General features: G+C 44.1%; 1 protein-coding gene across 5 annotated transcripts; it reads left to right on the top strand.

The window, feature by feature from the left end:
* Positions 1-176: 176 nt before the first annotated feature.
* STRADB (STE20 related adaptor beta) lies at positions 177-18,360 on the top strand. 5 transcript variants are annotated; one of them, XM_067548903.1, is made up of 13 exons: positions 177-281; positions 2,659-2,756; positions 7,061-7,116; positions 7,761-7,841; positions 8,258-8,357; positions 8,900-9,021; positions 9,486-9,594; positions 10,096-10,219; positions 12,989-13,160; positions 13,690-13,794; positions 14,846-15,075; positions 15,749-15,791; positions 16,715-18,360. In XM_067548903.1, the coding sequence occupies exons 3-13, from the start codon at positions 7,105-7,107 to the stop codon at positions 16,799-16,801; spliced, it is 1,185 nt and encodes a 394-aa protein (XP_067405004.1). In that variant the 5' UTR covers positions 177-281; positions 2,659-2,756; positions 7,061-7,104; the 3' UTR covers positions 16,802-18,360. The 5 variants fall into 5 exon arrangements, with proteins under 5 accessions (XP_067405004.1, XP_067405003.1, XP_067405006.1 ...); XM_067548902.1 differs by having other exon boundaries at positions 16,289-18,360; XM_067548905.1 differs by lacking the exons at positions 14,846-15,075; positions 16,715-18,360 and adding exons at positions 14,351-14,408; positions 16,289-16,424.
* The last annotated feature ends 7,077 nt before the right edge of the window (positions 18,361-25,437 follow it).

Genomic DNA, 25,437 nt, shown 5'->3' with positions numbered 1-25,437 from the left:
TTCGCTTCCCTCCCCTCCCCTCCCCTCCCGCGATGCTGGGCTCAGAGTCAGAGCTGGGGGCGGGGCCGGGGCTCACCCAGACGGTTTGAGGCTGTTGCTGACTGAGTTGAGGTGCCGAGAGGGGCTGCGGCCGCGGGACGGGTTCGCCCGGGCAGGGAGGCCGTTACACTGGCAGCGGGAGAGGGGCTGATGGTGGGTCCCCGCGCTGGTTCTCGCTCCCCCATCCTCCCCGGGAGTGGAGTGCAGCGCAGCCCCGCCTGGCCCCCCCCGGCCGCCCTGAGGTGAGACTAGGAGCGGAGAGGGAGGGAGCGGGACGGGTGGGAGTTGCGGGGGCGGGGCGAGAGGGGCCGTGTGGAGTTGCGTCCCGGAGACTCTGCCTGTGGTGGGAGGTCCTGAGACTGGGGGCGGGGGCGAGTCCGCTGTAGCGGGCTGTGGGGTGATGGCGGGCCGGCTGTGAGGGGGAGCGGTGCCGAGTTTGCTGTGGGGGGTGGTCCTGCCCCGCGGGGGTGGGGGCGGTGCTGGATCGCCCTTCTCTGCTGACCAGCCGTGCCCCACCCCCGCTCCCTCCCCCGCTGCCTACCGAGGCTCAGAGCTCGCCGAGCGCGTGTTCGGGCTCCAGGCTCAGCTGGGCGCCCCGCAGCCACGACTCCAGGCACAGCCCTGTCCTCACCGCGCCGGCGTCATCGCAGGCGCTAGCCAGGCGCAGGTTCTCTCTGCCCGAGCGCTCCCGGTCCTGTCTCTCTCTCCAGTTTACAGTGGGTAAGGGTCTGCTTCAAGATGCCGAGCACCCACGACGTGAGCTGACGTAGAGGGAGCTGGGGGTGGTGGGTCAGCATCTCTGACAATCAGGCCCCAAGTGGCTTGCTAAAGACCCAAAGGTCTGTGGCAGCGCTAGCCCTCAAACCCAGATTTCCCAAGCAGGGCTTTAGAGTTAAGGCAATCCTTCATCCAGGCTTCAGCTACATCAATCGCAGTGTAGTTTATCTGAATTCAAGAGAAAATCAAAGTATCTTATCACATATGCCTATAAAAACATTCTGCTTATTGGATTTGGGGGGGGGGGGTTCTGTAAGCATGTTAACAGTGCTGGCTTTCACAAATTGTCCCCCCATTTAGCCAGGCTAAATTAATAAATAAAGTCTCTTGAATTAATAAATCCATGGACTTCTCAATGTTTATTTTTGTTGTTCACATCTTGAGTCCCTAAACAGTGCTGAGTTAAATCCTATGTCTTTTTTTTTATTATACTTAACATTGCAGGGACTTGTTTACACTCAGTCTGCTGATGGTAACTTTTCAGGAGTTTGCCTGGAGGAAAACCAGAAGTTTGTGATGTAAACAGAAAGATCTGTGCTTTCCCTTCTAGCAGCAAACTGACATACCCAGCTTGAAGGGTCGGGGTAGACATCAAAACAATTTTATATTTCTCAGAAATCATCTTATGTCCAAATATCTTGCCAAGTGAATTTAAATAGACAAAGATAACAGAAACAAAGCAGCAATCAGTTTGAAATCCCCTGGCTTGCTTGGCCGAAAAAAAAGTTTTGAGTTTTCCCCCAGTCACTATTGCCTAGAAAATCATCCTAGGCTTAGTATCACTGCTGCTTTAAAGTGTGGAATTAAGATGTACTAGCAAAACTAAAACTGCCTTGTTTTAAAATTTGGGAGTATGCTGTAGTCTCTAATTATATCCTCTCACTGAATTTTGGTGTAGGTTGTCCTGCCAGAAAGTGCACCTCTAACTCAGTTGGGGGGAAGTTTGGTGTAATTTTATTCAAGTCAGTGGAGTTTCACTGGGTATAAATTTGGCCCCAGGGTACTTTGAAAAGAGATACTAATGCCAGTCACAGAGATGATTAAGTACAGCCCTCTGCCAATGATGCTGTAGCTGAGGAAACTGATAAATGGGGTTTAACAGTGGCAACTGGAAAATGATCCTACTTTAAGATGCTTTATCTGAGTTGTGCTGTTTCATGTGCTCTGATACGTCACATCACGGAGATTTGATCCTTATTTAAAAACACAACAAACCCCTTCAAAATAATATAACTGAGAACAGTTGAAGTCATCTTAAATGTCAAAATAATCATTGAGCTATAGCCCACTGTTAGTGGTAATAATGGATTACAATAGGCTTTGCACATTGAGCCTTTACAGGTATTGGGGTTCCAAAGACATCCTATTAGGTAGGGATGTCACTTTTTTGTCAGTTCATTACTCTGTGTGTGTGAAACCTGGGAGAGGTGTGTTAATCCATTTTCTTACCACTCCTGCACAATCATGGGTTCAGAGGAAGTTTGAGAACAACAAAGGCTAGATAGCAAAACAGAAATAAAACAAGAGAGATTTGGAAATACAGACTAAAGAGGAGATAGTGACATGTGATATACAAAGTATTCCTGAGCAGAGGAAAATGTTAATATAAAAGAAAAGTGCAAAAATAAGTGTTTGGAAGATGCTCCTTACATAGCTTTATCTGCTGGGCAAACTTGGATTATGGGCAACCATATTAACTTTGTACCTCAGCCATAAATTTAACAATTAAGATAGGTCTTAATGACTGTATTCCACAAATTCATTTTCCTTTTGTGACTTCATGTTGCAAACCACAGAGTTTATTTCTGATAGAAAAGAATAGCATATATTTTTCCCAAATAGGAGAGGAAGGATGGTCCAGTGGTTAGTATGCTGGTCTGGGACTTGGGAGATGTGGATTCAACTCCCTGCTCTGCTACAGACTTCTTGTGTGATCTTGGGTAAGTCACTTAGTCTCTCTCTACCTTCACTCCCCACTTATAAAATGGGATAGTAACACTTAGCTACCTCCACAAGAGTGTTGAGGATAAAGATATTAAAGATTGTGAGGTGCTCAGATACTATGGTAATGGGGTCATAAAAGTACCTTAAAAAGTTTGACCAACTCAAATGTGATATATAATAATAATAATAAAAAAGACCCTGATAAACTGAGTAGTTAGCTGAAATATCTTGTTTCTTCAGTACTTTTACTAGTGGTGGGATGCTTTACTAAAGGTTATTCTTGCATGTGATTAAAACATAGATCATGTAGGTAATATAACTTTATTTCAAGCTTGACAACCAAGGAGAACAAAGCTAACTGTGAAGAGTTACAAAGGGATCTCACAAAACAGGGTGACTAGGCAACAAAATGGCAGATGAAATTCAGTGTTGATAAGTGCAAAGTAATGCACATTGGAAAATATAATCCCACTTATACATATAAATGATGGGGTTTAAACTAGGTGTTATCACTCAAAAAAGAAATATTGGAGTCATTGTGGATAGTTCTCTGAAAACATCTGCTCAATGTGCAGCAACAGTCTAAAAAGCTACCAGAATGTTAGGAACCAATAGGAAAGGGATAGGTAACAAGAAAATATCATAATGCCACTACATAAATTCATGGTACACCCACACCTTGAATATGGTATGCAGTTCTGATTGCTCCATCTGAGAAAAGATATATTAGAATTGGAAAAAGTACAGAGAAGAGCAACAAAAATAATTATGGGTAAGGAACATTTTCCATATGAGGAGAGATTAAAAAGACAAACTGTTCAGCTTGGAAAAGAGACAGCTAAGGGGGGATATGAGAGGGGTCTATAAAATCATGAATGATCTGGAGAAAGTGAATATGGAAGTTCTATTTATCCGTTCATATAACACATGAACCAGGGGTCACCCAATGAATTAACAGGCAGCACGTTTACAACAACCATAAGGAACTACTTCTTCATACAACACACAGTTGATCCGTGGAATTTATTGCCAGGGAATGTTGTGAAGGCCAAAAGTATAAGTGGCTTAAAAAAGAATGTCAAGTTCATAGAGGATAGGTCCATTCAATGGCTATTAATCAAGATGGTCAAGGATGCAAACCCATGTTCTGGGGGTCCCTAAACCTCTGAATGCCAGAAGGTGGAAGTGAACAATAAGGGATGGATCATTCCATAATTGCCGCGTTCTGTTCATTCCCTCTGAAGCATCTGGCAATAGCCATTTTCGCAAGATAGGATACTGGGTTAGAAGCACCATTGACCTGACTCAGTATGTCCATTCTTACGTTCTTAAGGTCAACAAGAGAATGTACAAATCAGAGTAAGGGTTGATCAAAGGACAACAAACTACAGCAGATGCTCCATCCCAAGAAAATTGGGGCGGGAAAGAAGCAGCTCTTGAGCTTGGAGCATGGAATAAAAATTGGATTATGGTAGTGAGAATAGGGATATGTCAAAGATGCGCTCCATCATGCACGATTCCAAATGTTCTTTATTAGAGTAATTTCAGCTTGGAAGAGAGGGATCTGTAGAAATAATTCGCATGTAGATGATAAAATAATGGCATCTCTTGTTAAGTGTTTCTGGAAATTAGAGGATTTACCAAAAAATCCTCATCCATTCCAAGGATACTCATGATTATTTCTTTGGTACCTTTTTGAGAATCTCACCTTGGATCTGATCTAATGATTAAGGTTAAGATTTTGTCATGGCTATTTTTAGTAAAAGTCAGAGACAGGTCACGGGCAATAAACAAAAATTCACAGATGCTCGTGACCTGTCCCTGACTTTTACTAAAAACAACTATGACAAAATGGGGCTGACTGAGGGTATGAGAGCTCAAGCCCCACTGGTGGCGGTGGCCCAGCACCTGCTGTGGCTGACAGCTCCAGAGTCCCTGCTGCCAATGGTGGCTTAGAGCTGTGGGACCAGGGGTGGGAGCTCTGGATCTGTAGGTCTCCCCGCCTCCCACAGCAGCAGGGAGCTCTGGTCCCCTGCCACCGTGGCGGCTGGAAGCTGCTAGGTACCCTGTGCCCACAGCAACTGGGAGCTGCGGGTTCCCCCACTGCCACTAGGAACTGCAGGGGCTCTGCGGCGGCTAAGAGCTGTGGTACCTAGGTGCAGCATGCGGTGGGGAGTTCTGTGCGGGCTCCCACCACCTGCAATGGCTGGAAGCTCCAGCGCTGGTGGTTTGGAGCTCTTGGTCCATTGCCGCCCACAGCAGCTGGAAGCTCTGGGGTTAGCTGCTGGGAGTTGTGGGGCCTCTGCTGGCTGGCAGCTCTGGCCCTGCCGCCCCAGGGCTGAAGCTGAAAACGTCATGGAGGTCGCTGGAAGTTACAAAATCCGTGACAATCTTATCCTTACTAATGATTTAAGTTTGGGAGCCAGTGTTTGGCTGTTAGTGATAATTTTTGGGGAAAAAAGATCTGGTAACTAGAAATTTGACTGTGATCTTTCAAGCACTTTCCACCCAATTTTTTAAAAGAAGTTTATTTAGCTTTCTCTATTTGACGGGGTGTTACCATGCTGCAGAATGAGCATCTTTATACTACCCATTACATGTGGTTTCTCAGCATCCAATTAAAGATAATGTTTTTTTTTTAAAAATGGTCAGGTACAGAGTTTAAACAGAAGAGTTCCTGGACAGATTATCAGCGGGTACAGAGTTTGGGTGGAAGTCAGGGAGTACAATGAAAGCATAATCTGTGGTATCCTGAATAGGGGGTAATAGGTTTGACAGTTAAAGTACAAGCGATCAGTAATTCGGGAACATCACTTATTGCATGGGTTACATAGGATGCGATTAATGGGGAGTAGGTATGTCCATAACAGTGGATTGTCCCTCATTGAGTCAGTTATGTGGTATAGATAGTCCTTTAATTTTTAAATTCCTCTTGGTGGTGTTCCGGCTTACTCAACCCGGTACTGTCTGTGCCTGGTGATGTGCTCGATGTAAATGTCTCTCGACCACTGGATGGTGTCAGACACCATGAAGTGCTGCATCAGCCGGGCGTAGTGCCGACCGACATTGCAGGCCTGCAGCACACACTTGTTGCGGGGATCCCAAGCGCCATGGGCTCCGACAATCAGGGCGTGGGTCTGAACCTCATAGCCCTTTGCTCTCAGGATGTCTCAGGATGTTTTGATTACACATCAAAATGGAACCACATATTCTACTTACCCAGTGGTCAGCAACTTGGCTAACAATGACAGAGGTAGAAAAATAACACTTGCTAAAGTTATTCTACTTTAGAATAACACTGTGCAATTCAGTAACTTGAATAGGTGTCAGCTGGAGATGACATAACTGTGCTTGTTTTTTCAAGTTTTCAGATTTTTTCAAAGATCTTCAATAGCCTAATTTTTTTTCTGGGAGCGAGAGCTGGCGTTGAATGCTGAATTTCCTTTTAAATTATATCATCTTTACAGCCTGAAATAGTAGGGGTATACTGAAGTGACTGTGCTGTCTGGCATCCCCTTTTTTCTAAGTGGGTCTTACAGCAATGTTATCCTCTCTGTTAACTTCTGAAATGCAGTATAAAATTGCTTTTGGCTTGCTTTTCTTGAGCATAAGCTCTGCTGTCATTAGCTGGAACTTGATTAACACAGCTGTGCTCCTTTCTATGACAATAACAATGTGGTTTTCTTCGCTACAAACTATCAATGACCCATGAATCCATTCCTTCTATTTCAGTGCCTCTGTTCTTGAAGTTGATTTGTAGGTAAAGAGTCTACCTGTTCAAAGAGTGACTCCAAATACACGAGTCAGAAGGGAGAAATTGCTTATAGAGTGAGGTTACCTATATGATACAAATGAGTATCTGTTGACCACTGCCACTACAGTATATACTGTTTAAAACTAGTGTCCAGAAACCTCAGTGAAAGTAGGTAAGTCATGTGCAACCATACTATAACTGTCTGTAGCACCTTAAAGACTAACAAATTTCTGCAGACATAAGCTTTTGTGGGCGGCAGCCCACTTTATCAGGTGCAAGTGCAGATGCTACAGGACTCTTGTTGTTTTTTGCTGTATACAAACTAACACGGCTACCCCTCTGGAACTTTTCATACTATAACCTTTCACCATTATGTGCTTACTGACAGAATGAGCAGGAGGAGGATATGGGGACACTTCTTACATAAAATGTTGGACATCCCTTAGTTTGTGACTAAGAGAAGAGACTTATATTTCGCTTGGGATTTTGTAGCAATAATGGCTCATGGGTTGAAATATTAATATTACTGCAATATTTTCTTTTTAGGATAAATGGGTGTGCATGACCTTTCCCTGAACTAAAGCAGTTCCATGTCTTGTTTGGTAAGTCTATATTTAATATGGTTTTTTAATGCCATCATTTATTTTATGGCTTATTTTATGCCACAGTTGCATCTTGCACTTCAATCATGTCTCTAAATATGAAGTAAAACTTCTGGTGAAATTTCTTGCTCTTTGCTGAGGGAGAACACTGTTCAAAGGATTCTAGCAGTAAACAGTAACAAATTCGCAATGTAGATGCTAGCAAAGGGTTCAGAAGAATGTGAGTTTCTCTTCCAGCACCACAGATTAGTTCAGAGAGCTGATTAGCCTGTTGGTGCTCACTCTTGATAGAGTGAGGCTCATTAATTTTAAAATTAAATTAAGAAAAACCTTGAACAACTTCAGAATTTTATACAGTATATTCTTTCACTATGAAAGGTATGTCCTCGTACAAGAGAAAAATGGCATGGAAGAAGGCAATCTGCATTGGGCACTTAAATGCTACTGTTGTCAGGGGGACTCTTCCACCCTCTGTTCCTTGGTTTACCTATATCAATAGACTCTCTAACATGGTGTGCAGAGATTCTTTTTGGTGAGGTCCTGGCCAGCTGGAACATGGTTTTGGGTAACGGGTCCCTAGTAATACTCTATTGCAGTACATCCATTGCAATTTCACTTGCTGATACAGTACTATGTATTTCAAGGATTGTTCCTGTATTCTGCAGACAACAGTTGAATCAATCAGATCAGAAAAGCAATCTGAAAATAGCATCAATCAATACTTGGTAAGAAGAAATCCAAATTGATTTAAGTTAACCTGCAAAATTAAATGCAAAATGTAAGGTTGAGAAATCAAGCACTGTACAGTCAGAAATTTCCAAAGATTAAGCTTACTATTGCAATGATAACTTCGCAAGGTTGTGTGTAGAATATGTAGTATTTTCTATTCCAGTTTTTCTTACATCTAAACCCTAATGTATTACTCTTCAATCTGTCCTAGAAAAATTCTGAATGGACAATGTCTCCAAGTTTAACACTCTGGGAGAAACTTTAACTTCTTGAATCTCAAGATTTGAGTGCTTGATTTTTTCCCCCCACACATATACACTACTGCTTATTTTTATATATACTCTGTCTCACTCACACACACACACACACACGTGTGTATACCAATATTAAAAACTAATCCTTTCACTACTAGGCAGATGAACTTGAGTTATCCTGGATTCCTCCATCTGGAAGAGATGAAACAACACTTTGTTCTTCTGATGTTTCCCATTATGAACTCCAGGTGGAAATAGGTAATCTAGTTCTATCCTGAAATATGCTTTGTCCATACAAGATGTTGTCTGCAAATGGCCATTCTTTATATTAAAAAAAAAAAAAAAAATCCCATGAGGAGAAAAACTGAAAGCTGATGAAATTAATATATGTGCTCTCCTTGTTATAGAGTCACCCAAAACTATTTTAAGGTGTCTTGTCTTTAAAAGTTTGCACACTTCTTGACTGCTGATCTTAGCTAATTATTTTTCTAGTGTTGTGAATTTCACTTGTTTAAAAAATTAGAAAGCCACACACTGCTGAGAAATAAGACTTGTTTAAGCAATTTTTAACACAAAAGCAACAACCACGTCTTGACTGAGTTTCTGGCTGATGTTACATGTAAGCATGCACTGTTATCTGCACTCTTAAAGCCATAGATTCACTGCAGTCAGCAGCAGTTTTTCTGTTAAGAATTCTAGGACTGTTTGATTATTAAGTGATGAAGCAATGTTGTGGCTTCTTTTTAAAACTACATTTTGTAACATTAACAAAAGGCAAGTTGGCTTGCTTCTGGTTACAGGAAGAGGATTCAACAATTTAACTTCAATCTACCTTGCACGACACACACCAACAGGAATGCTTGTGGCTGTCAGGATCACAGACTTAGAAAGCTGCTCTGAAGAACATTTGAAAGCTTTACAGGTAAACAGTGGGGCTTGTATATGATACAGACATAATAATATATCTGAGTATATGCAGTTAACGCTACCAGAGGTAGCCTCATTGTATGAACTGGTGCAAACTATGTTAAGATGCTCCTTGATAAGACACTAAACAAAAAACTGAAGTCTTCACCTATACAACAATTTCTCTAGTCATGCAAGAATCCCAATTTGAAACACAAACTGTATGCTCTTCATTAGAATAAGAGGCTCAAAATTAGCAATGAACAACCAACAGTTGAAAGCTTCAGCAAGTTATTTGAATTTCCATTACAGGCTGTGCAAAGCATCTGCAACCTATAGTGTGGGCCTCCAACCATGTTAGCTAGTAGAACTGCTTTTACGAAATTGACTTTTTAAAAATTACTGAGGACTGTGTAGTTAAGGTTTTTGTCAACATCATTATCTTCTAAATAATTTACTCACTTCTGTTTAATTCTCTAGAGTGAGGTGGTGCTATCCCACTTTTTCCAGCACCCCAACATAATGACACTTTGGACTGTATTTACTGCTGGCAGCTGGCTTTGGGTCATCTCTCCATTCATGGCCTACAGTAAGAATTGTAATTACAGCTTGGGAAAAGGTTTACTGAATTAACTCTGAATGGGATAGCCCAGTCCCTAACACCAGGCCTGTGGCTATGGAAGAGCCTGAGACAGAGCAGTTCTTTCAGCACCTCTTTTCTTGTAGACCTTGGATATATCCTAGTTCCTCTGTGCCAGACTTGTGAATTTAGCTTCTCAGAGAAGGCAGTGTGGACTGGCTATAGGTGTGAAACAGCAGGTTTTAAGTTCATGGAAACATGACGTAGGATGGGGTTAGGCTTCATTGCGATCTTTTACTACTGGAAGAGTCACTTTTTTTCAGCGTTACACTGAGGTGACTTTCTTCCTCAGCAGTTGCCTCCTTGGATCAGTCATTGTAAAGAGAAGACAATGTTTCTTCTAGGGGGTACATGCACAATGGAGAGACTGCTGTCTGATAGTAGGAATAAAGATTTGTTGCTAACAAGACCCACATGCTTAGTGTGACCTTTTTTTTTTCCCCCCCCCAGATTCAGCTAGTCATCTACTGAGGACCTACTTCCCTGAAGGAATGAGTGAAGCTTTGATAGGAAACATTCTGTTTGGAGCAGTTAGAGGGTTAAATTACATACACCAAAATGGCTACATTCACAGGTATGAGACAATTAATACCATAGGTAAGACATTACAGCAACACACAAGCTTCCAGACTGAAGCTAGTCCTTAGTCTATTCAGTTTACCAGTAGCCTGTGCCTGATTGCTTTACAGGAAGGGGAGCTCTCCTTCAACATCCATTTCTCCTGTTACCCGCTAATTGTTCCAGTGCTGTGAAGAAGACACCACTCCTTCTCTGAATATTTTCTTGGTTTGATACCTTCCATGCTCTCTGCCCTAGCTAGTTTAGCTTAAAATACCACTTTTGTTCCTATAAAATGTCTAATCACTTTTGAGTCTTTCTGCAGCAGTACATTGCAGAGATTGAACTCTGAATATATAGTGCTCTGTAAATAACTTCCCTTTATCCACCCTAAATGTGTTGCTATTCAAGTCAATTGAATGTCCTCTTGTTCTTTTATGGGGCTGGATTAATAGAAGCACCTGACTGATCATCTTCTACTGTTTATACAGTCCTTTGGAAGTGTAAAGAGCACTCTTAAGTTTTCTGTAGTGTTATGGAGTTTGTAGATAAATTATATAGTTGATTGCTTGACCATACTTTGGTTTGTTATGAAATATAGTAAGGAGACCACTGTCAAGTTTATTAAGGTTCTATACAGTGCCAGTCTCCAAAGAACAGTCCTGTGCAGCAGTGTTACATTCACCTTACATGGAAGGTGTGCTCTCCAAATTACATCCCTAAGTCATCTTTTTATACCTTACTTGCTTACCAGTAAAAGGTACTATATACATCACCTGAAACTGGATTCAATTTATCAGCTTTTTATCTTGTTAGTTTGTGGTACCAGGGTGTACCCAGTTATCTTTTGTTCTGAACCCATGCCAGAATCTGGGAATGGGTGACAGGATGGATTATCCGTTCTGTTCATTCCCTCTGAAGCACCTGGCATTGGCCACTGTCAGAAGACAGGATACTGGGCTAGATGCATCACTGGTCTGGCCCAGTATGGTTGTTCTTATTCCAGGTACTAAGGGGTGTGAAGACACCTCCTAGGCCTGTATCAGGATAAACAGGTTTGTGAGGGTAACTCCCTTTCTGTTGTTATGAGGAAACAATTATATGTCCTGCTACTGACAGTTTTTCTATCTACTTAAACCAAAGTTTACTTCAGCTAAGGCAAGGTGTTATGGAATACTTAGCATAAGTAAACAGGATTATAATAAAGATACAGGTCAATTTGGGCTATATAACTGCTATATTAATACTTAATATGTATACTTAAATGCTTGGAATATATATTGTGGTTAATATTATATATATATATTATGTATGGTAGCCAGTATATATTAGTCAACAAGTTGCAGCACTGACTTCCTAATTATGGCCATAACTTTTTTTAGATTAGAAACCTGACACTTGGAACCTCACTCCACAGTTTCCTAGAAAGCTTAATTTCTCTAAAACTTTTCATATGGCTTCTAATGAGAGGAGAATTCATGGTGAAAGCGTTTTCCCAAAGACTTCTAAAAAATAGCCTCAACTTCTCCAAGCATCTTATTTTTAAAAATAACTTTGTACAGAAGCCCCACATTTGTCTTGTACTAGTGCTGACTACTTAACATCAGACTTTGTGTTTTTTAATGGAATTCAAGTTTTCTTATCTCCAAGAACGGTCTGGTCTTAAACAAACTTCTTGTTGGTTCTTTAACTTGAAGCTTCTCTCAAATCATGAATTTACCAGAAATTTGAAGTGGCACAATGATGCTTCATCAAAATTGGAACTGTGTATACCATGAACTAAAACAAGGGCCTCATTATAAGGCAAGTCTTGAAATGTAGAGGAATAATTCCAAAACAAACCTTAATTTGGACTCCATCTCCCTTGTTCACTTCAGCCTGTAGACCAGATACTTCATATTTCTACCCACCCAACATCCATCCTTCTATATCTGTTCTCTCACACAGTGTTCACTGTATCTGACCTACAAACTACCGAGCAATAACTAAAGACACAGCCCTACTCTAAAGATAACAGCATCTTGCATCTTAACTCCTGAATAGAGTTCAGAGAATGTTTCCTTTCCTACCCATCCCAAATTCACTATAAACCAATTATTCCTCATTGACCTCTTCTCTATGCAAACTAGAAACCCCAGTATATGTACCTCATTCGTCCTTGTATAGCTCTGTGGATGCATCTTTACCCCGTTCACTGTACACATTGACTACAGATGCCAGAGTACCATGTTCACAGAAGACCTATATACACTTTACATACATGCGGCTCCAGTCTGTACTCCATTGGGTAGTATTTGTCTACAAATAAAACTGAATATTGGGAAGAGTTTAATTTGTTGTATTATAATATCTGTATGCCAGTGTAGGTGGATGCTAATGGAGATATGGTTATGTTGCTTTGATTTCTTGCTTTTCAAATAGTGTTTCAAAACTGTTTCAATGAGGCACTATGCGGGGGTGTGTGGGTGTACGTGTACTCAAACATGTTTTTTGTTTGGGGGGAATTTTATATACAAGTAAAATTCAAATTTTTAGAATGACCACCACATGAAGGCTTCAGATTGCTAAGTCAGAGTTTTGTAACCATGCATTTTGAATAAGAGATTCAGGGTTTACACAGTCTCTCTTCTTTTCTCATCTTTAACATGCCTCTCAAGTGGGCTATAATATGATGATTTGGTTAGGTCATCACAGAAATATTTTATGAATGTAGGGAAGGCTTTCTACTCTAGTAATTAACATTAATTTGATTTTTATAACTACACTTTATCACTTTGTGTTTCAGGAATATTAAAGCTAGCCACATTATGATTTCAGGGGATGGTCTGGTTTCTCTGTCTGGCTTAAACCATCTCTACAGTTTAGTTAACAATGGACAGAAGTCAAAGTTTGTGCATGATTTTCCCCATTTTAGTACTTCAGTGCTTCCTTGGCTGAGTCCTGAGCTACTGAGACAGGTCAGTATAAACCAGTTCATTTTGCCTTGAGTCTCTGGATATGGCTGTTTCCTTTTTTAATGTTTGTATTTAGTAGGCTTGTGAAAGAGGCATAAAGACTATTCCTTTGCAACTTCCAAATTAGATGTTGTGTACAACCTGTTTAGGAATCTTAAAATAAAGTGTGGCTTTAAAGTGGACTCAGATAACTTAATGTCTTTACCTCTTGCCTGTTTGTTATAAAGGTTCTAAAGGACATGATCCTAATGGACAGTTTATTTTCATGGAAACCTGAAAATAATTGCATTGACTCTTAACTCTCTCTTCAGTATAAATATCAACTATGAAATCTATTAACAGGAGCTGCGTGCATTAATTCACTGGTACAGTCAGAAGGCCCACGCTTATATACCCGACTCATCCACAACTCATTGGCTATGGGATGTTAGGATTGGGTCCTGAAACTGTATTATATTTGCATATGCAAATTTTTACAGTGTATAGTCAGTAGTTCTCAGTGTGTTGACATAATGCTTTTTCTCTCACACAGGATTTGTATGGGTATAATGTGAAGTCTGACATCTACAGTGTGGGGATAACAGCATGTGAATTAGCCAATGGATATGTACCATTTCAGGATATACCTCGTGCAAAGGTAAAACATTAAATACTCCTAAATCCTTCATTCACAAGACCATTTTCCTCTTACAGATACTAATAAGAGTTATTACTAAATACATTAAAGGGTGGCTTTTTAAATTTTTTTTATTTTAAACATATATGCTGCTTCATAGATAGGAGCTTCCAACTCCTGGCTTTTCTGAAAGGTCCAATTACAAAAATTCTCCTGACCAGAGTCTAGCCACTACCACAATCTTAAGGGCCCTATGCATCCTCTGACCTATTTGATACCCATTTCTGAAAGAAGGAAGCTGTGAAACTGCCTAGCCCATCTATGCACAGTGATTACTCACTGGACTCTCCCATACTTAAACACACCCTCTTCCAAAATTCCATCCAAATGGCTTCTGGTTTATAGTTTAATTCTCTCAAAGGTGTGCAGCAGTTGTGAAGCAGTTCACACACACTCACAAGTTTGTTCTTTTTTAAATACTAAATCATACAAAGCACAGGAGTATAGATCATACAAAACAAACATCTTCACCACACTACCACTTTCTAGTTCACCCTTCCCTTGGGAATCCTCACAGGCCAGTGGTGTCCAGGACAGCAGGATATCCCCAGCCTCGTGCAGAGGTTACATAGCGCGTGAGTTCTCACCAAACTTTTGTGACCTTTCTCTCTCCCATCCAAGGCTTCCTTTTCATGTCTGGCTTGGTTTTTAATACCACTCCCTGCCTCTGGCTTCCTTGGTTCTGTCTTTTGGGTAAATTTCCACTGTTCCTATCTACTGCCTCTTCAGGGAGTTAAGCTAAAACTGGTTTTCTTAAGGATGCAACTGTCTGCAACATAATCGTTGTGTGGTGTAAGTACTGTGGTTAACTTCAGGTATTTCCTACTGTCCTGTTTGGTGTGAATCTGCTACAGAACTTTTCAGAAGTGGTGGATCCACATACAAGCACTCAGTTTTTCATAATATCAACCAGAGATTTCATAAGTTGTACAGACATATATCCCCAGTTCAACATAGTCTCTTGAGGCTAATACAGCCACTGGATTCTTAAACTGCCTTTCCTTTCTGTCAGATGCTACTGCATAAGCTGAAAGGTCCAGTTTATTGTCCCTGGGATATAAATACCTTCCCACGTGGGGAATCCAGAATGAAGAATTCCCAATCAGGTGTGGATTCTGGAATTGGTGAAAGCATGACGCACACTATGACTAATGAGAGATTGCAAACTCCATCCTCAAAAACATTCTCCCCTGCTTTCCACAACTTAGTAGAACTCTGTTTGCAACAGGACCCTGAGAAAAGGTAACTTGCCTGTGAGTGCTAATATTCACTGTCACTATAATATTCTAACATTCACTAATATTCACTGTAAAATATAGCATAACTTAAGGTGAACTTGGAATTTACTGAGTCATTGACAATTAAGTTTAGTGTTATGAAAAGAAACCCAACACACTTCATATTAACATTGAATTTATCATCAGTTGTCTAAGTACCAGGCCAGCATTGTCTTGGTGTGAAGAATGATTTTCAACTTGCTTTTAAAATCCTGTTTCATCAGTGAGTCTGAAGCTTTCTTGGATAATGGATTGCTTGTTTCTAAAACCAGGAAAATGTATTTGTAAAACCATACTTTGGCAAGAAGACTCAGGAAGGGCTAGTTCCAGAAACCACTTTCAACTGTTAAATTTTGCTAGATTTCAACAGAATGATACATCCTGCTAACACTTTATGGCTTCTGTGGAGGCTTAGAATGAAATGCCCGGACCAATGAATTCACTAACTGCCTCTAGTAATGCCCTCATAGCACAGTTGAGGCATGGAGTGAAGGAAGCTTGTGCTGCCTCTTCAGGCTGCATTTGTCAGGTGGATAAATAACCCTAGGTCCTAGAGTGTTTGGTCAATCTGGCATCTTCCAGAAGCACCAATGCTTACTTTCAAAACATAATCTTGTGCTTTCCATTTTATGATCCAGGCCATCAGCAAGCAATTTGTTGTCACACACTTTCTTCAAACAGGTAAGTGTACTAAAGTCTTCCTGTTGAGATGAGCTGACTGCAGCCTTAGTAAAGGGCAAAATATTAAAAAGTTGGGTTACAATTAAAGTAAAAGCAGGAGTAAAGTAAAATCATCTTCTAACAGCCAGAACGCTGCAGACAGCTTTTACAAAATGTCATAATATCATCTAGAATCTTGTGCAATGCATAACAATCAATTCCTGTTAAATTGAATTTGAAAGCTTATTTAAAGGATTAAAATTTATTGAAGTGAGCTTAACCATTGAGATACTTTGGCTGTAAAAAACACATTTTAAGTCAAGCTAATCATTTAACTGACTCCAGATTTACAAATATTCAGGTTCAGCTTACTTTGGACTGACTAAGCTAGTCTGAAACGCTACCTTCTCCAGCATCATAGCTGGCTGCTGCTATACTCCTTCATGAATTTTTAATAAAGATAGAAACAATACTTGTATGTACAGCACTATTTTATTCTGTTTGGGTTTTTTCCTCAGGTAAAAGAACAAACAAGTTCCTTACTTTCATTGTTGCCGCCTCCTATCCAATACACTAGACCGCAATTCCTGCCACTGCCCTCAAAAGCAATCATGCCTGAGCTTGGGAGTATTTACCCAAATGAAAGAGACATAGAGTGGGACTTCTAAAATAATGACAAACCATGATACCTCCTCCATGCTTCAAAGAAGGAAAATGTGATTTCTACTTGCTGCTTTTCTCTATATTAAATACAAATACGAGAGCAATACTTGAACATCTGTGGTGTATAGATAATTTAAAGCTGGCACATAAAAATGCAGTAGACCTCACTTTCCTAACCCCAAGGAAAAAGTCCATCTTATGGATACTGATGCTTTTTATCCTTGTCTTCTCCCTACCTCTTTGGACTGATATCCCTTATCTGGTACTGTACTTATTCAAAGAATGTCTACTTGAAGAATACTGCAATCAAGTGCCATCCAGAATTCCCAAGTACAGCATCACTATGTTTAGGTTCAACTGGCTTTTAACTGATCTGTTAATTTCAGAATCGTGGTACCAACTCTTCTCCTGCATTGCCCTCAAAGGATCTCAGCAATTTTGGTAACAGTTTTTTAGTGTGTGCAGTTTTGGTCTTTGATAAATGACTTTATTAAATCTTTTTCTATATGTGCAAATGCCAGGGCTCATGCTTCTCCTTAACTGAACTGCTTTTGCACTCTCTTCCATTGACACTTGGATGTCTTACATTTTCTGATTCCAGCCTCTGGGTTTTTATATAACCTGCCAGAGTCATTTAGGCAGCTTAATACTGTTGTCCAGAGAAGTCTATACATTTTGCAACTAACAGTCACTCTTCCAGAGTAGCAATGGTTGCATCTGCCTTAACACAGAATTGGACTTTGAATATCTCACTCTCTGCTTTATTGCCTCACACTTCCAATTACCAGAGGAGTTATCATAATGCAGGATAAAACACGAAGAACTAATCACTCAACATGGTTGGTGCTTCTGAAATGTCCCTTTAGTGTATGTTAATAACTAAAGAGTTTATGACTAGGCGAAGGTAAGTTTCTTATAGTATAGTACTACTAAGGGCATATAACTGTGCAAATTTTCTTTAAAGAATTTGCCATTCTATCAGATGGCAGGAGCACAAGCTCATGTGTGTCAGGGGCTAGTGTTGTGCATCACTATTACTGCTTGCTATGAGCTAGTAACCCTGACCTCTCTCAAATCTGGGTCTTCCAGTTTAACACAAGATCAGATTCAGCCCTGACAAAAGTGAAGATACAACATTGATTTGTGGGAGTGTGAAGGGGACCTCAGTGTTTTGGATTATTTTAAGACACAGAAGGGTGGGAAAGACAATTTTTAAGGTCTATGTTATCCATTAGTATGAACATTCAAAATAGACTACTGTATGCAGAACAGAAATAAGCAAGATAAAGATAAGTTTGTGGCTTTTTTTTTTAAGTCATAGTTTAGCGAAGTTTTTAATCCCAGAAACACAAGGCTATTAAACTTGCTTCCTGACTAAAATAAAAAAGTACATAATTTTAATTTATGATTTTAGCCATCAAGTGAACATGTTGAAGTGTAATAAGAGACTGGGCTTACTATTAGTCAGAAATCTTTCTCCCCTCTGGTTTTGGAAGCTTTATTTTTAATTATGGTACGTCATTTATATAGAGTATTTGTAAATAACAGTACATGTAAAATATAGGTCAATCCTACCTAAATTGTAATGTTTCAAAATAGGTGCACAAATTTCTGTATTCTAAATGTCAACTTCAATTACATACCTGGATGAAGCAACTTAGTGTTTTTAGAAAACAAGGAACAGCTGAAATTACTGCAGCTAGTTAAATATTTGATAAACTATATTGTGCTAATCTGTGTAAGTCTTCCATTGAAGAAATAGTACCATGCATCATTAATTGGATGTATAAAAATAATTGGAATAAAATGCTGTCCATAATTATAAGCCTAAATGGAGCTAGGCATTCTAATTGCTATTTCAGTTTCTGTAAATGGAAAATGAGTAATTAAAATCACTAAGAAAGTTACTGAATAAAATAACTGTTAAAATGAACATCTTTATTTAAAAAATGTTAAAACTGAGTACCAATAATTTATTTGCTTCATATTTCTAAAACCAATGCAATGAAAAAATATGAATCCACCTAATTCTTATAAAGTACTATTTCATCACAACACCCTGACTTGAGGAAGTGGGGACACAGTGCATTTTTGTTTTCTCAATGATAATGTTAACTGGCAAATATCACTTAAATACATTACCAAAATAATCTGTCAAAGTACCTAAAAGGAAAAGTGTTTAATCATATCAGTTTCCAAGTTCCCACTACCAGACATTGGCAACAGGGAATTCATGGAAGTAAAACTGATGTATTCAATTTGAGCCCACACCTGCTGTTCAGATTAAAACAGCCTTCCTGTTTTAATAAGTGGCTTAAAGAAATCCTAGATACATCTTGACTATGTATTTGAAATTACTAGCTGCTGAATTGTTTCTCTTCCAAATTGGCATAGATGCTTAAAAGCGGAATAAAGCCCACTTGATACTGCCTGTAAACCACTTGTTTGTTCAGTTTGCCCACATCAGCTATCTAGGCAGTAAAGGAAGAGGGCACTAGAGGCAACATGTGAAAGTTCCAGACATTTGATGAGTTCTTTTAATTCCACATTTCTGGGCCTGAATTTTCAAGGTTGACTAATGATTTTGGGTGTCCAAATGGAGAAACCTCAAAAGGACCCTACTGTCTCATCTTTTTTGCAGTTCTGTGCACTCTGAGTTCCTACAAGTGTTTATAATATTGGACACAAGGGCTTCTTGGATAAATACATTAACTAGATTAAGGTGATTTGGTACTACTTCACCTTTTGATGCAGGAAGAAACAGTTAGTACTCCCACTTATTTAATTTACACAGAGGCAAAGCTGCTATTGCTGCCCCTTTTTGTACAAGCAATCGGCACTCAAACAGGAAATGTCAGGAATTAAAATATCAAGGTATCACAGTGGGAACCATCTCAGACAAATGTAATTATATTATAGAAAAACAGGTTTTCATGCCCACAGCTGTTAAACAATTATTACAAAGGACAGATCATAGGAATGAGTAACAATTTACAACAAAAATTAATTTCTTTCAAGGCCTCCAATTTGGAGTATTAAAGTTCATTTGACATCACAAAACAAGGTTACTTACCAGTAACTATTGTTCTTCGAGATGTGTTGCTCATATCCATTCCAATGTAGGTGTGTGCGCGCCCAGTGCACAGATTCCCGGAACCCCCTTTCCCAGCAAGCCCCGCAGGGCCAGCCCAGGCGCCCCCCGGAGTGCTGCGCCCACACCGCGGTACAAAGGGCGCCGCTGGCCCCGCGGGCCCCCCAGTCCCCTCTTTCCGCCAACTCCGACAGTGGGGACGGGGGGTGGGTTTGGAATGGATATGAGCAACACATCTCGAAGAACAACAGTTACTGGTAAGTAACCTTCTTTTCTCTCTTCGAGTGATTGCTCATATGCATTCCAATGTAGGTGATTAATTAGCCATACCTTGGAGGAGGGTAGGAGTTATCGGTGACCTGCTCTTGACAGCACGGCTCTGCCGAACCCCGCATCTTCCCTTGCCTGCTCCACGATGGCGTAGTGCGACGTGAACGTATGGACCGACGACCAGGTCGCTGCTCTGCAGATGTCCTGCAAGGGAACCCGCTCCAGGAAGGCTGCGGAAGAGGCCTGGGCCCTAGTAGAGTGTGCGCTTACCGCACCTGAAAGGGGTACCCCTGCCTGCTCGTAACATGCTCTGATGCAGGCAGTAATCCAGTTGGAGATTCGCTGGGTGGAGACAGGGGAGCCTTTCATCCTGTGTGCCACAGCTACGAACAGCTGTGTCGACCTCCGGAAAGGCTTGGTCCACTCGATATAGTAGGCCAAGGCTCGTCTGACATCCAGCGAATGTCCTCTCCTTTCCTCCTCCGAACTGTGGGGTTTTGGAAAGAACACAGGAAGGCAAATGTCCTGATTACAGTGGAACTGAGACACCACCTTAGGCATAAAAGCCGGGTGAGGTCTCAGCCGGACCTTATCCTTATAAAAAACTGTGTAGGGGGGCTCCGAGGTCAACGCCCTTAGTTCGGAGACCCTCCTGGCCGAGGTGATGGCTACCTTCCACGATAAAAGGAGAAGGGAGCATGTGGCCATGGGCTCAAAGGGGTGTCCCATCAGTCTATTGAGGACCAAGTTGAGGTCCCAGGGTGGCACTGGGTCCCGCACCTGAGGGAAAGTCCTCTCCACCCCCTTAAGGAACCTCACCGACATGGGGTGAGAGAACAGGGACCACCCTTCCATTGGCTGGTGGAAAGCTGAAATGGCTGCTAGGTGTACCTTGAGGGAAGCTAGGGCCAAGCCTTCCAGTTTAAGCTGCAGCAGGTACTCTAAGATAGCCTGTATGGGTGAGAAGCTCGGATGTAACCCTCTCGATTCTGCCCACCCCGAGAACCTCCGCCACTTAGCTGTATACGTTACTTGCGTGGACGGTTTCCTGCTGCCCAGAAGGACCTGCTGAACCTGAAAGGAACAGGCCCTCTCTCCCTCCGTCAGCCACAAAGTCTCCAGGCAGTGAGGTGGAGGGAGTCCAGGTCGGGGTGCAACAATCTCCCGTGGTCCTGGGAGATCAGGTCACACCGTCTGGGTAGCGGAATCGGTTCGGTGATGGAGAGGTCGAGCAACATACTGTACCAATGCTGTCTCGGCCAAGCTGGGGCGATCAGTATGATGTTTGCCCTGTCCCTCTTGATCTTGAGAAGGACTTGGGGCAGGAGCAGAATGGGGGGGAACACGTACCTCAGATCCCCCGTCCAGTCTATCAAGAAGGCATCGGACAGCGAGCCCGGTTCTCGACCCCTGAGCGAACAGAACCTCGGGCATTTCCTGTTCCCGGCTGAAGCGAACAGGTCTAGACGGGGAACACCCCACCTTTGGAAGATTAAAGCCACTATGTCCTGGTGCAAGGACCATTCGTGGCGGGGTGAGAATGATCTGCTGAGGTGATCCGCCTCGCTGTTCCTGACCCCCGGGAGGTGAGAGGCAGATAAGTGAAATTCGTGCCTCACCGCGAAATCCCACAGTCGGATAGCTTCCTGGCAAAGAGCCGAGGAACGTGCCCCCCTGCCTGTTCACGTAGAACATGGCCGCCGTATTGTCCGTGAGGACTTGGACCACCCTGCCCTTCAGGAAATGAAGGAAGGCCTTGCAGGCCAACCGGACCGCTCTGAGCTCGCGTACATTGATGTGCAGAGCTCTCTCCTCCGGTGACAAAAGCCCCTGGGTGCCCCAGTTGCGACATGTGGGCTCCCCATCCCATATCGGAGGCGTCTGTGATGATCGTCACAGATGGGATAAGCTCTCTGAAGGGAACGCCCATCATCACTTCCCTTGGGTCCCTCCACCAATTGAGAGATGACAGCACCTGTGGGGGAACCATGACCACTCTAGTTAGAGAATGACTGTTCGGTACATACACCAAAGCTAACCACGTCTGGAGAGGTCTGAGCCTCAATCATGCCAGCCTCACTACATATGTCGAAGCTGCCATATGTCCCAGCAGCTGCAGGCAATGCCTGGCTGTCGTCGTGGGGAACCGGTGGAGATTGGATATAATAGTCGTCATTGCCTCGAACCTCGATTGAGGGAGGAAGGCTCTGGCCTGTACCGCATCCAACCTGGCTCCAATAAACTCTATACATTGTACAGGAGTGAGTGTGGACTTTTGCTCATTAATAAGCAATCCCAGTCTAGTGCATAACTCGCGGGTGAGGAGCAGGCTATTTCTCACATGAGTCCTCAACCTCCCCCTGATTAGCCAGTCATCTAAATAAGGGAAGATTTGGACCCCGCTGCGGCGCAGGTGGGCCACCACCACCGCCATGCACTTAGTGAAAACTCTGGGTGCCGAGGAGAGCCCAAAGGGTAAGGACCGAAACTGGTAGTGTCGCCCAGCTACCATGAATCGTAAGAACCTCCTATGGGCAGGCAATATAGAGATGTGGAAGTATGCGTCCTTCAAATCTAGGGCAGCATACCAATCCCCCGGGTCTAGGACCGGAATAATCGTGGCGAGGGAAACCATACGGAATTTAATTCGTCTGATATACTTATTCAGACGACGTAGGTCCAGAATGGGCCTAAGGCCTCCTTTCGCCTTGGGGATTAAAAAATATCTCGAGTAAAAACCCCGACCTTCCTCGGCCACTGGGACTTCCTCCACTGCCCCCAGCGTGAGGAGAGACTCAATCTCCTGTACCAGGAGTTGAACCAGGGCAGGGTCCCCAAAGGGGGACAGCCTAGGAGGGGCGTCAGGGGGGAAGGCAGTGAGTTGGAGGGTATACCCTTTGGCAATCACCTCTAGGACCCACCGGTCCGTAGTAATGGCTTCCCACTCTGTAAGGAAGGGGCGAAGCCTGTCTGCAAACGGACGGTTTAGATCCCGGGGAGAAGGAAGAGTGCTACCCTCCTGCACAGGGTCAAAAACGTTTATTATTACCATTACCCCCTTTGGACAGCCCTTGCTGGCCCCCCACAGAGGACCCTTGACGGCCTCCTCTGCCAGGACCGCGGTAGCGCTCGCGACCTCTCCTCTGCTGGGCGGGTCGAGGAGCCTGCCTAGGCGGGGGCGGCGGTTGCCTTTGGACTTGTGGCCTGGACTGCCGTCTTGAGGCCTGGGGGATATACAACCCAAGGGACTTCAGGGTGGCCCGAGAGTCCTTAAGCACGTGGAGCTTCTCGTCAGTCTTTTCTGAAAAAAGACCTAAGCCATCAAAAGGCAAGTCTTGTATGGCCTGTTGAACCTCCTGGGTTAGGCCAGACGCCTGCAGCTAAGAACATCGGCGCATAACTACCGCCGAGGCCAATGCTCTACTAGCCGTGTCTGCTGCATCGCTAGCAGACTGTAATGCAGCGGTTGCCACCGCGGCCCCCTCCTGAAGCACCGTGGCGAAATCCGCCTCTTGGTCAGAAGGCAAGTGGGACGCAAACCTCTGCATCGAGGCCCATAAATTTTTGTTATACTTGCCGAAGAGGGCCTGGTGGTTTGCTACTCTAAACTGCAGTGCTGCAGTAGAGTAAATCTTCCTCCCAAACAAGTCTAGCTTGCGGCCTTCCTTGTCCTTAGGAGTATTCCCCTGGTTTCCCTGGCGGTCTCTCTGATTAGCCGCATCGACCACTAGAGAGCACGACCCTGGGTGGTTATACAGGAACTCAAAGGGTTCTTTAGGAACATAGTATTTCCTCTCCACCCCCTTAGATGTGGAAGGTAGAGAGGAAGGGGTCTGCCAGAGATTCCTGGCAATCTTCATGACCCTGTCATGAACCGGCAGGGTTGCCCGGGATGGCCCGACAGCACTCGAGGGCCCAAAGAGGGGGTCCTTCTCCTCGGACATGAGTCTGAACTCCATGCCCAGGTTCTCAGCAGCCCTTTTCAAAAGGTCCTGGTGGGCACGGAAATCAATCAGGGGGGCCCTGTGATCTCTGGCCGCTGCCTCGTCCGGAGATGAGGAGGAGGAGAGGGGTAATGGTGCTGTGGAGGGTCCCTCCCCTGGGTCAGAGTCTTCCTCCAAAACCCGCTCCTGAGCCTTAGGGAGTGGGGGCATTGGAGGGGCCACCACCAATTGTGTTGAGATCGAACCCTGGGGCATAGGGGCATTCCAGGGTCCCCAATATGGCCACTGCCAAGGCACCTGGGTCCAACCAGGGGCTTGCAAGGGGGGTGGCTGATGTCTCGCGGCCCTCTTGTCTCCTGAGCCTCCCATACGTCGCTTGCTCCGTCGACGTGTGGACCGGTCAGATGGCGAAGACGATGTAGACCGGTGCCGACGTCTGCGGTGCCGGCGATAAGAGGAGACCGGGGACGACGACGAGGTGGAGGACCTGCCCCTACGGCGAGATGACTTGCGTTGCCGCTTACCCCCTCAAGAGCGTGAGTGGTGCCGACGATGGCGATGCTGAGGAGACTCCTCCCTCCCAGCCATCGGTGCCGGGCCCATCGGTGCCGGGCCCATCGGCGAGGGCTCCCGGGGTACCGGTGCCGCTGGGTGTGGGCCATCGTCTCTCGAGGCCACGGACAGCGACCTGGATCGATGCCGGGACAGGCTCCGCACCGGAGTTCGCGAGCCCGACAAACGGTCCCTGCCCGGGTCAGAGCTGGACCGGCGACGACTCCGGCGATGGACTCGGGACCGCCCACGGTGCTGCGGTGCCGAGTCGCTCGACGACATAGAGTCGGAGCTCGGAGGGGAGCCGACGCTCTCCACCCTCCGTGACCGTCTGGAAGGAGACCGAGATTGAGAGCGTCTCCAACCACCGGGACCACCCAGCGCGGGTTTGCCCCGAGACGCAGGTCCCTTGTCCCTCGGCCGAGGGGGGGACGGAGGCGTAGGCATGGCCATAAGGGCTCGTGCCGCGGTAAACGCCTCCGGCATCGACGGCCCTTGCAGGTGCACTCCCCACCCCCAGGAGTCGGGGGAGGCAACCCGCGCGGAGACCCCGGGGCCGGAGTGATCTCCACAGCCCGTGGCTGGGGTGTCTCCTTACTCCCCCCGCTCTGCGGTGGCCGGGGGGAGTCTTTAGGTGCGGCCAGAGGCCGTGCCGTCTTCTTCGGCCCCTTAGAAACCTGTCCCGGTGCCGAGGACAGTGCCGGTGGGGGGGCACTCCGTACCGACGACACACTCAGTGCCGACGGAGACCGGGAAGGCTCGGATGCTGGTCGAAGCGCCGACTCCATTAAGGTCGCCTTTAGCCTCGCGTCCCGTTCCTTTTGGGTCCGAGGCTTAAAGGACTTGCAGATGCGGCACTTGTCTCGTCGGTGCTGTTCACCCAGGCACCGGAGACAACGATCGTGCGGGTCACTGACCGGGAAGGCTTTAGCGCACAAGTCACAGTTCTTAAAGCCTGAAGAGCCCGGCATGACTTCCAAGGAAAAAAACCCCGTCCGGGGTTTTACTTATCACTAACTACTAACTATACTCTAAAACAACTATACAACAGGAAAACTCTAAAGAACAGTAACAAAGCTAGGGAATGAGCTACTTGCACACAGCAAGAGGCGATAGTTCCAGCAACCGTCACAGGCGGAAAGAAGGT

The sequence above is a fragment of the Emydura macquarii genome, unplaced genomic scaffold (genome assembly GCF_026122565.2).
Source record: "Emydura macquarii macquarii isolate MOO-44397 ecotype Brisbane River unplaced genomic scaffold, CSIRO-AGI_Emac_v2 contig_1253, whole genome shotgun sequence".
Classification (NCBI taxonomy): domain Eukaryota; kingdom Metazoa; phylum Chordata; order Testudines; family Chelidae; genus Emydura; species Emydura macquarii.
This window is presented reverse-complemented; position numbering and strand designations above follow the sequence as displayed.

What these genes read in the sequence shown, in the direction of transcription:
- STRADB (XM_067548902.1), top strand. An exon ending in ATAGCATCAATCAATACTTG is followed by an intron (nt 7,842 to 8,257) that starts GTAAGAAGAAAT and finishes TTTCACTACTAG; the next exon opens with GCAGATGAACTTGAGTTATC. An exon ending in CAACAGGACCCTGAGAAAAG is followed by an intron (nt 15,076 to 15,748) that starts GTAACTTGCCTG and finishes TTTATGATCCAG; the next exon opens with GCCATCAGCAAGCAATTTGT.